This window comes from Sesamum indicum, linkage group LG8 (genome assembly GCF_000512975.1).
Source record: "Sesamum indicum cultivar Zhongzhi No. 13 linkage group LG8, S_indicum_v1.0, whole genome shotgun sequence".
NCBI classification, from domain to species: domain Eukaryota; kingdom Viridiplantae; phylum Streptophyta; class Magnoliopsida; order Lamiales; family Pedaliaceae; genus Sesamum; species Sesamum indicum.
Genome location: NC_026152.1, coordinates 1,992,069 through 2,003,397, shown reverse-complemented (window position 1 = coordinate 2,003,397; position 11,329 = coordinate 1,992,069). Strand labels below are relative to the sequence as shown.

The following is an 11,329-nucleotide window of genomic DNA, read 5'->3' as shown; positions in this document are numbered from 1 at the left end:
AATTAGTTTTTCTTTCATTCACCATCGATTACTTTTTAATCTAATGACAATATTTTACTAAAATTACACCGTTTTGACTTATACTTGCTGTATTTTTATCTAATATAAAAATACTATTGGGTGTCTATGTCAATAAATTATAAGAGATGCTGAAAGGGGTCATTGGAAGTTTATGTATATTTTTTTGCTAATATTCGTATTTTTCATTTAAATTGTAACGAAAGAGGTACAATTATAAATGAAAAATTCTTAAAGGGGTGCGATTGTAATTTTAACCTGTTAATCACTGAATTCTCTCCACAACATTCACATAAAATTAAAGGGGAAACTGTACTAAACCCCTGTAGAGCATAGCATGATCAAGTACACCCGAAGTTCAAATTAGGAGTTGAAAGGAGACAGAAATGGAGCATAGCATCATCATCAACAAATTCAAACCAGAAGGTTTTGAGTACCAGCCATAGAGTCCCCCGGGGAGAAGGCCAATGAGGACGAAAACACCATACAGTCTGAACGGAAAATAACAAATAGAGATCGACTTCACGTTTCATGAATGTTCGATTGAAAATGCATGCCACCGGTAGAACAACTTAGACAACCGATTCGCTATACATAAACATAAACACGACTACCAAAATTCGCTTCTACCAATCTGACCTTAATTTTACCTCTGAACAAGACTCCCTGTTCAGTAATATGAAAGATCGGAAACAATTAAACAAACATACGTCAAAACAGTGAGGAACACTCTTTTGTACACTACATTTTGTATGACTTGTTGCTGTACAAGTGATGTGTGGTTATCTTCCTAGTGCTTCCTGATGACGTTGTCTCATCAGAAAGTTCCAAGCAAGCAATGCAGCACCTACAGCAGGCTCGACCTGGTTTTGCCAACGTAAAATATAAAAGAAAAGCATCATCAACATGGGAAACAGAAAATAGGTAAGAAAAAAGGTGCTCACAAGTCCCTTAGGCTTTGAACTATATCGCCAGCTCTTCATACAGTAGAGGAGGCTGGCAAGATAGTATGGAGAATGAGAGAAGAAAATGTGTTTACATCAAAATTTCCAGTACACTTAAAAGCAGTGTGTGTCTTCTTAGTTCACAGAGAAGAAAATGTGTTTACATCAACCAGTACACTTAAAAGCAGTGTGTGTCCTCTTAGTTCACAAAGAAGGGAATGCAAAAAAACGTGATGAAAAGATCTCTAGTTAGTGGACTTTCTGATTAGGTGGTATTTTAGATCAATATTCCCAACTGATGGAGGAAGAACTTAACAAAGGGCAAAAAAATTCACTTCCACAAGAAGATGATGAAAGAATAGCGTCCACACGTTGATAATGAATGGAAGAGTAAAAGTGATCTCCCCCCCTCCCCAATTAAATGCTTGAAATAGTATAAATAGCCCATCAAACATTGTAAAATGGACTTTTTGGCTGAATAGATCAAAGACATTTCTAGCTTGTGGCATGATATGTGTTCGGAGTGTGCTTGGATTGCTTACCTCTATTTTATCCCCCATCACCAACCTAATAATCAACATCAGTTCATGTACCTTGGATATTTTGCTTCTGGCCATATCTCTTATAACTTTTTGGTAAAAAATTCATATACATGCTTAAGGTAAATTACCCAAGGGTTATCCTTTACAGGTTTTGTGAATGAGTTCAGGAATTGTAGGGGCTGGAATGGCTTTGGGTAAGTCGAATTGCCCAAGCATTAACATCATTTGGCTACTAATAAAATTACTTAAATCTAGATAAGAATTATAACTTCGGGTTCCTCCACAACATCTTTAACAACAAATCTACTAGTTTGTCAGTTGTGACAGTTATCTAAAGAAGTTTAGCTTGTGGACGTATTGAAGACCTGAATATTCATTTCCTTGCATGGTAAAATATGATATAATTAGTCACAACTGGGTCCAGAAGTAACAAAGAAATGCTCACCTTCGGACGAATTGGAAGAACGCCAGGGAAGTCCCCGGAGATGCAACTGATTACTTCATTACCAATGTCCCATCTCCTATTGGCTTCCAGAACACCACCAACCATTACAAGAGGAAAAGGATCTCTGCCATCTGCAGAAAAGATATAGATCAGAACTCGTCAGTTGCAATTAACACTTGAGGAAAGATTTCCTGCTTTAGGCTTAATAATATGCCGAAAATACATAGCGATGAAGCAAAAGACAGGGTTTCTAACTTCAATTGCATTTGCCAGTACCTGTGCTGTCACATTGGAAGAATGAGTTGAGTTTTTCTTTAGGTTTAAAGGCAATTTTCGTCCCCTAACTTCAGGCCATTCTCGTTTTAGTCCCCTAAGTTACTAGGGTTCCATTTTGGTCCCGTAAAACTGAAAAAATTTTAATTTTGGTACAAATTTAATCGGAAAGTTGAGTCACTCGTCGGTAAAAGTCACATGCCAGGCATGTGACTCTTTAAATTGGGGCTTGCATTGTGATTGGCTGAAAAAAGATGATGTGGTAAGACATGGCCTGAAGTTAGGGGACTAAAATGAGAATGACCTAAAGTTAGGGGACGAAAATTGCCTTTAAGCCTTTTATTTTCAGCCAATCACAATGCAAGCCCCAATTTAAAAAGTCACATGCCTGGCATGTGACTTTTTCAGGCGAGTGACTCAACTTTCCGACCAAATTTGTATCAAAATTGAGATTTTTTCAATTTTACGGGACCAAAATGAAACCCTAGTAACTTAGGGAACTAAAACGAGAATGGCATGAAATTAGGGAACGAAAATTGCCTTTAATCCTTTTTCTTTAACAGCTACTTTTCTAAACTAATCAGCATGTGGAAGCAGTGAGAGTCTACAAGTATTTATAGAAAGACTGGGTGAGACATGCTGTTTTTTCCTTAATATCTATCTTGATAGAGACAGAACCTCCGAGGGTAAGCATGTTTCAAGCTGTTAACATGTGGTTGAAATAATAAGCTACTCGAGTATTGCATCTAAGTGTTGTTTGTAATTCTCTGGTTTCAACTGCGAAAAGAGTTCTTTTCTCAGAACATCGTTGGTATTACATAGAATACACAATGACTTTGATAGGTTAATGGATACAGAGATTATCTCCTGAAGTTGCTTGTCGAGCAGAATCCTCTCAATTGGTAATAAAAGGAAGCGCACCTCCTTCTCTAATAGACACTGTAATTAGAGGCAGGACAGATTACGATACTATATAGACGAGCTGATAATGCAGAAAAGACAAGCATGAACAGGGCAAGATCAATCTTTTAAATCTTTTACTTGTACGGTACACGTTAAGTGGAAGCAAAACAAGGTCATCCATGAGCAATATTCTTCACTTGTAAACTTGTTCAACTAATAACATGATGCATCCATCACAGTAATGCTTAGCCAGCCCAAGAACAAAGATCAGATTATATCTTATAAATCACAAACTCTAGGTCGTGGGATATCACATATTAAGTAAAAAACGCACCTTCACCACATAGCTCCAATCTCTCAACAACAGCTCTCACACTTGAAGCCAACTCATGCACTGCGTCATGTAAGATGTTGTTCGCAACAGGATCGCCGGCATCTGCACAAGAAACCACAACAGGAACAAGAGCCGCTATCCGAGCCCAAGATGGATCTGCATAGGTCCACCTAAAATCAAATTTCAGTTACTCTTGTAACCTTATATTATAGTCATCTAACATTTATGTTGAAAGTGCACTTGGAGAGCCTTCATCACACATAAGAAATGTAGCTAGTATCGTATAACATTGAGAAGTAAACTATACGACAACCTGAAATAACTTTAATATACCCAACTGTTTGAGTGTCAAAGAGCAGTAAATGCTTATAGTGTCAAATATTATTCTAAATTAATCTATAGTGCACACATTACATGCACCTGGAAAGCTGAATCATAGTTCATCAGGGATGTACCAAAGCTAATGTACACCCATATCCAAATATTTGTATATCTATTATTGGTGGTTCATGCGGTAGAAGTTATCAAGAGTATGCTAATATACACAAAGCTGAAAAGAGATACGCCAACAAAGAATGGAAAACATTTTAGTTATTTGTACCCTCAAATTCATACAGTTGCAATGACTAATTCACTAAGTTGAATACGTAAAGGACACTAATTCACTGAATGGCTCATAGTGATGAACTACGGGTTAGATGCATACCCTATAAGTTCATCTGGTGAAGAGAGATTAAGTGTATCTAGAATACTATGTGTAAGTGTAGTCTCTGGACCACGACCATCATGAGCCCTTATTACAGCAGTCAGTGCCTGTGCAGCTATACCGTACCCACTGCAAGTAAAGGATAACTATTTAAGTTAAAATGAAAATAAACACCAAAAAACTTTCATGGCATACCAAAGAACCTTTTAACTAAAAACAAAATCCATACACACTTATTAAGGAATTGTATTGAATGCGATGATGCAATAGCAAAAAGGTCGATATCTAAGTCAGTGGACTCCTCAATGAACAAGAAATAAGTATCAAAATCTATCTGACTGCCGGCGTAGTTCCTAACAACCTATTGATCCCTTAGATGAAAAGATTGGACCTTACAACTACTGCCATCAGCTAGATCAATACCTCTCGCCTCCCAATTAACATTTTAGTTTGTTTGGCAACATTGCTATTTATGCTTTTTAGCTGCAACCCAGAAAGTGCCACATTAAGAATACCTTCTTCACATTTAGCAAGAGGCTGAGTTAGTAACATTTTGGGCCAATTTTTCTGGAAGGTTAAAGTGCTTCCTGGCACAACGGATGCGGGATAATAAACTGTCATATCAATGATAAATAAAAGATAATGGACATATATTCAATAGGTTTTCTGAATGATTTTCCTAACCAGGATCAAACAACAGTTCCATTTGGGTGAATACAAACTTAAATAACTTTATAACCAGCATCTTTCTCAAGTGGTCACAATAAATTGAAATATTTAATAGGTAACAGTTCACATTGTCCAGATTCCTGAGAGTCATGCATTGCCTAACCTGATTGTCCTTTTCCACGCTATACTGAAAGGGGAGGGAAGGGGAATAATTCTTCCTCTCCATCAGCCACAAAAGTGTTTAAGCACGGCTTAGCTTAGTGAGCCACAAAAGCAATGCAAAATTCTGATAATCCATCTAGTATCATTTCAATGTCAGTGGAGGATTTGAGTCTGTAGGAGACCAATCACATGGTTATTGTAAACCAATTCAATTACAGGTACATTATGTGCCTCTTCTTTCTGAGAGTTCATTCAATTCGTTATGATCCAAGATATAATCCTGTAAACAAGTATTAGCGCCGCAATTGTATCTAATGCGTGGTCAGATATGACTCTTCTCAAGCCATTACCTTACCTAAAATGAACTGAACACTAGATGAAAACAGGACCTGCTTTCATGTGCAATAAAGCTTTAACAAAGTTTACCCCATGTATCTGAATGCTGCTGAACAAAATTCAAATCAGTTGTTCAGTCAGATATGCTAATTTTTTCATACTTGTAGTCAGAGAATCGTCACGGCCAAACCTTTAATGACTAAAATCGTCAGTTGAACAAGGTAAAAGTTGATTGTCATGTCAAGTTCAGAATTTATATAAGGCTCACAGGATATGTCCAATTGTATAAAGTCATATAAATATTGGTGCAAAGAAGTGATAAGGAAGACAAATAGCAATATGTCAATTGTTATACAGAAGCCAAGTGTATGTATAATTATTGCAAAGCCTACCTTCCCCAGTCACCTAAAACAGGTCCAGCACCGGCAGCCCGAGCTTCTCTTCCATCTTCAGTGAACCCATAAGCAATTGTACCTGTACCAGCTATAAGGACACATCCATGAAGCTTTCCCATTGTCCCACTGGCTAAAGCAGCCACGGCATCATTCTGAACAAATAACCTAACATGACTGGGGAATATTTCTCTAAGGGTAGAAGAAAAATATGAAACAGTATCAGATTTAATGAGATAAAATATAAAATCATGTAATGGCACAATGGTGTTGAAAATCCTGAGACAATCTAAATACAGAAACATGAAAGAAATTACATATACATATTAGAGGATGGAAATTAAAGTTCACCCAGTATTTGTTGCATTGAAGTTGAGTGGAAAAATGTAATGATGTTACTAATGAAGGCTCCTCAAAGGGAAATGAGAAGGAATTGGAGAAAGCTTTGTAACAAAATTTAGTAAGTGTTAGTATTACTTCATTTGTTTATTTTCTTTGAAAATTTGGTGAATTTTGAGCTTCCTTGCTGGTTTCCTTATCATAAATCTGTTGCAAGGCCTATACATATGAAGCAAAACCTAATGTTTTCAGGGTGCCTCAACGAATTGAGACTCCAGCAATCTTTTCCTCTGATATAAGTTTTTTAAGACCTTCAGAAGAAACCATCTTTTTTGTTGCTTCATAACGTGTTTGCATCTTGTGCATCTATATCAGGGGCCATACAGAAAGCTGTGGGATTGGTCGTTGCTAATTCCGATGTCAAGTTGATTGCCATGTGCAAATAAAAATAAATCACTTGCATGAATGCCACAACAAATAATTCTTTGAGAAGCAAACCTGAGCCAATTAATTATGCGATGCTGATCAGTTGGGTGGTTAACACCAGAGACCGAAAGACAAACAGCTTCAACAGAAGAACGAGTTGAAGCTGACCTTGCAAGAGCATCTGCCATAACTTGCTCTAAAGTCTCTCTCGCAGCAGATTCTGTAAAACAGAAAAGCAAATTGGTGAGTGATTTCAGACGTGAGTCATAATCTCCAATACATACTTTCTTTATTATCTTGGACTACAGCATACTCTACAAAAGCAACATGCTTTTACTGTCCACTAGGTGGGATTGGGGTAGGGTTTGGCTGCAGCCAAGCTATTTCAACATTGATGAAGTTTTCCAAAAAATAATAGAAAATATGCAAATTGAGATGGATATAGTAAGATAATATTTTATATAACTACGTGAAGCTGTAAGGTACTTGATTTTCAACAGAAGACTGAGTTAGCATTACTGAGAAGACGATTAAAACAGAACTAAGTAGGCACGCCTTCCTGGAACATAAATTAAGACTACGGATAAAATGAGAAATCTAAATGTTGGAGCAAGCTGAAGGTGATCCAGATATGTAAACAGTCACCAGGCAACATGAAGTAGCCAGTTATCAAGCAAACTTTCTATCCTCAAAATGTTAGTACAGCCCCATGTTAAATGGTGAATAATCTATTATAGAAATTCCATGATCCATTTTTATTCTTGTATTATTTTACTTACTATGCCTTCTCTTACCATTATAAACTATTTTCTTACTCTCGTTAGAACCAATAGATTTGCAGGTAGAATGTGTTTCTATAAAGTACTGGAATAACTTTCAGACTTCACATTCTTGGATTCAGTGGTTGTTATATTTCCTTGCATGTTTCTGTAAGAATAACCATGAAGACAGCCTAAGTTTACTCCTTAAACAGAAACCAATGAAATACTACATAGTGTATTTCCTCAACGTTGATATCCTATAATACCAAATAAAGATTGACGTTAAATGCATTTTTAATTCAATAGAAATATGAGTTTCAACACACACAAAACAGATTTCTTAAAATAGAGCAGTAAAACAACCTTTTGAAGGCCTGATTTTCCTTTTTTAAGTAGAAAAAAGTTCCAGAAATTAGGTTACTAAATATATCCACTTATAGCACCATGCATATATCCACAGTGGGCCCTTGCTGTACCCATATGAGGGCCAAATACTGCTTGCTCTAAGTGCTAAGGAGTAGGTTTATCCCACCTGGCTATGGTTGTGGCTCGAAACTAGGCATTGGGCGAGGCAATTTGTGCAGTAAACCACTGATCCAACTACTAGAATAGCAAGGACCTCATATCCTTTATAACTAATTCAGTTTCTGCTAACAAGCAAGAAATGTTATCCGCACTCATGAAGCTACAACGGCCGTATTGATCACATGAATAGCACCTGGCATCCCGAACTATCCTTAGCCAACATTCAGGCCAGGAATGGTGGAAAATTCATATAGCAATATGGTAGTCAGACCAAATGGCCATCATTGCATGGCACATTGTCACCGCTGATGATGCAGGCATGATCATCCCAGTGGGGTTCCATGCCAGTCCATGCAACTACGACCAAGAATGCATATCAAACCAATTTCACTATCTATCTATAACTCAAACAAGTTGACAATTGAAGCTTGAAAATGCCCAAAATCCCAAGGGAAGGTATATTATGACTGAAGACATAATAAGATATTAACCATGGCGATAACAAGCGTACCATACTGACAATTCAACTAATCTGATTAAAGATAGTCAAGAAGGGAAAGCAATTAAACAAACCACAACATACACTCATTCAATAATGGGATATATATATATAGAGAGAGAGAGAGAGATACCTCCAACACTGTTGTGGTTGGAACAGCCAGCTACAGATCGAGCAAGGACGGGCAGAGGGTCGGGCAGCGGCTGAGTAAAGGGTATCAAAGGCATGCATATGCACACAGTGGAGGTGGTCCCACCATCTATACCCAGTATGACTTTTCTGCCATTAACACCATAATTCAAGAACTTACTATCATTTTTACCCCCATTGCAATGAGCAGCAGCAACCATGTTTACATCATGCTCAAAATCCCAGATTTCTCCATTCCTATACCTCTTCATTTGATAACTAACCAAAAACCAAAACAACGAAAATGCAAAAAGATTGCAGCTTTCAGAGTGGTATCAAGTGTGTTTTTTCTCTCAGTCGAAATAATGGTAAACATGGGCTTGAAGTGTAGGCGAATGAATGATTGGAAACGGATTAAAAATGACGGGTTTTGGGAATAGAATATTGCGGCCGGCAACAAAGGGACAAAATCTTGGAGGTAACTGTTTGATTATATGTGAAATATACGAGTCTGCCTGGACATTGAATATTCAGCACATTGATTCTTGGACTGCACATAAACTATTCGATGAAATAACCTGCCGCTTCTGCCTTGCTCTGTCAAGTCACAAGACGAGCTCCTTGTCCTCGAGCGCGGATTGCCCTTCAAACGTAGTGAGTAGTCGTTCATCATTCTCCATCTGGTGTATCCATGACAATTTGTTGCTAATCATCTTGTCTTGTTCTTTTTGTGAAGCTTGCTCGTCAATAGAAACAATAGGCAAAACCACAATTTTGGCCTATAAGATATGGGGCAGTGCACATTTGGTCTCGCACTTTACGTGTTAATATTTAGAATAATTATATTTCACCATTTAAATTATATTCGTTTTTACATTTTATCATTCGTATCAATTTATCATCTCAACGTCACAAAATTTACATTTTGCCATATATGACCGTCTTTTTATTGATTTTTTTTGTTGGAAAAACATCACATTCTGTGTATACACAAAGAATATCACATCACATCACCCTTAAATATCACATGTGCCTTTGAAAAATAATTATAAATGATAAAGTATAAAATTTGTAAACTTAAAATGAAAAGTCGACACAAAAAAGATTTTTAGATGTCAAAATGTAAAAACGTGCATAATTTGGATGAAAAAATGTAATTAACCCTAATATTTTTGTCCCATGAAATTAAAAAATATTACAAATCTGACCTCAAAGACTAATAAGGTTAAATACCATTTTACCCTCTATATTTTTCTGAAATAGATAAAAAATCCCTTTGTATTTTTAAAAAAAAGGCTAATTTCTAATGTGTTTAAATAAATTCAGCAAAAAAATCCCCTTCCGTTAGTTAAATGGAAGGTGGGATGCACGTGCTGTGCATGAAGTGCGTTTGGGCTTGGCTTTTTGCATATTTTGATTTTTTTTATCTTTAAATGATTAAAAATGCCCCTATATTGTATCTAAAATTATTATGGTCAAATTGATTTTTTATTTTTTTGTATTTTCTCTCTTCTAAAAATATAATTTTTTTATGTTTAAATATATTTATATTAAAAACCAAAATACAAAAATAACAAATTACATTACAAAGATTAATATACTGAATTTTATTTTGCAAATTTAGATATGTACCTAAATATAAACACTAAAGAATCATGAATAATTAGGACTCATCAAATTTATAGGTTGGATAATAATAACTGGCCTTGACATAAAAATTATGTTCTAAATATATGGCTCCTGGTAAGACCCCGGTCATAGCCATGTTGAAGGCGTTTTTAGGGGCAGTTTGGAGTATTATATTTGGATATAAATTTTATGAAAGGCTGCCGGTTATTCATTATCTTGTAAAATCATCCTATCCCTGCCTGATGATCCTGGTTGTAATGGTATCAGAGCCATGGTAGTAGTAATTAATATGTTATGGATCAACACATGACTTTATTCATGCATCACATGAACATACTTAATAAGAATTCTAATATTAAAAATATTAAAAATGAGGAATATGATATACCTCAGAATTTGGATTTATTAAATAGATGGACTATTCCAAAAGTTGAACCGAGATTAATATATCAATTAGGAACTTTTGAAAAATTAGGATTAAAACAGGTAGTAAAAACTACTGAAGAATCTATCTCATTAGATAATGACGAAATGATAATAAGATTATTATCTGAAAAGGACATTAGTCATTACAGACAAACACATAAATTTCTACATATAGGACTTGTACAAATTGCATTTAAACCTTTGACTTTAGAAGGTTTACCGGAAAGCTTTATTGCAGCTTTAAGAGATGGTAGAAATTTAAATTGGAAACAATCCCTTATGGGTATAATACAATCTAGTCTGGCACATGGACCAGTTTATTTTAATGTATATCCAAATTTACAATTATCTTTATCTGATATTAATATATTAGATGCCTTAACATTAAATGTTAAAACTCATGGTTATGATTATATGCCTGGAACAGAAGTAATATGTATCTGTTATAGAATATATTATAAGCCTTTATTTACATTAAATCCACAATGTAAAAGGATTGATAAGTCAAGAAATGAAACTATATTAATTGAGACTAATTTCAGTAATTCAAATATTACTACAAGAAGACCTATTAAATGGGATGAAATAACTTTTCCAGAAAACTGGATAATTGAACAAGCTGTACCTAAAAGGCCACAAATACAAGATCATAATAAAATTATAGATATTCTTCAAAATAACGAAGGAACTGTAAATATCAAATTTGAAACAAATTCTAAATCATTACTATTTCAGAAATGTAACTCAATGAGATCTTACATATCACCTATAGATTATAGGGTAGAATCTCCTATGCCTTCTAGAGCCTCTACTTCTCAAATAAGAGAAACAGAAATATTTACTCCTGTTACAGAAAAATTATATATCAACA

General features: G+C 35.4%; 1 protein-coding gene across 2 annotated transcripts; it reads right to left on the bottom strand.

Annotated features, from left to right (window-relative positions):
* Nucleotides 522-9,166, bottom strand: LOC105167426 (N-acetyl-D-glucosamine kinase). 2 transcript variants are annotated; one of them, XM_011087135.2, is made up of 7 exons: nucleotides 8,408-9,165; nucleotides 6,562-6,709; nucleotides 5,725-5,916; nucleotides 4,166-4,294; nucleotides 3,460-3,629; nucleotides 1,950-2,080; nucleotides 522-881 (listed from the first exon to the last, which is right to left on the bottom strand). In XM_011087135.2, exons 1-7 carry the CDS (start codon nucleotides 8,673-8,675, stop codon nucleotides 801-803), a joined length of 1,119 nt encoding a protein of 372 aa, XP_011085437.1. In that variant the 5' UTR covers nucleotides 8,676-9,165; the 3' UTR covers nucleotides 522-800. The 2 variants fall into 2 exon arrangements, with proteins under 2 accessions (XP_011085437.1, XP_011085438.1); XM_011087136.2 differs by lacking the exon at nucleotides 4,166-4,294 and having other exon boundaries at nucleotides 8,408-9,166.

Bases quoted from the DNA above. Each gene is read 5' to 3' on its own strand.
- LOC105167426 (XM_011087135.2), bottom strand. From the start codon at position 8,675: ATGAAGAGGTATAGGAATGGAGAAATCTGGGATTTTGAGCATGATGTA. The intron at 4,295-5,724 runs GTAGGCTTTGCA...CTTTACTTGCAG, and splicing joins GTTTTAGGTGACTGGGGAAG to TGGGTACGGTATAGCTGCAC. The intron at 2,081-3,459 runs GTGCGTTTTTTA...TCTTTTCTGCAG, and splicing joins ATTGGAGCTATGTGGTGAAG to ATGGCAGAGATCCTTTTCCT.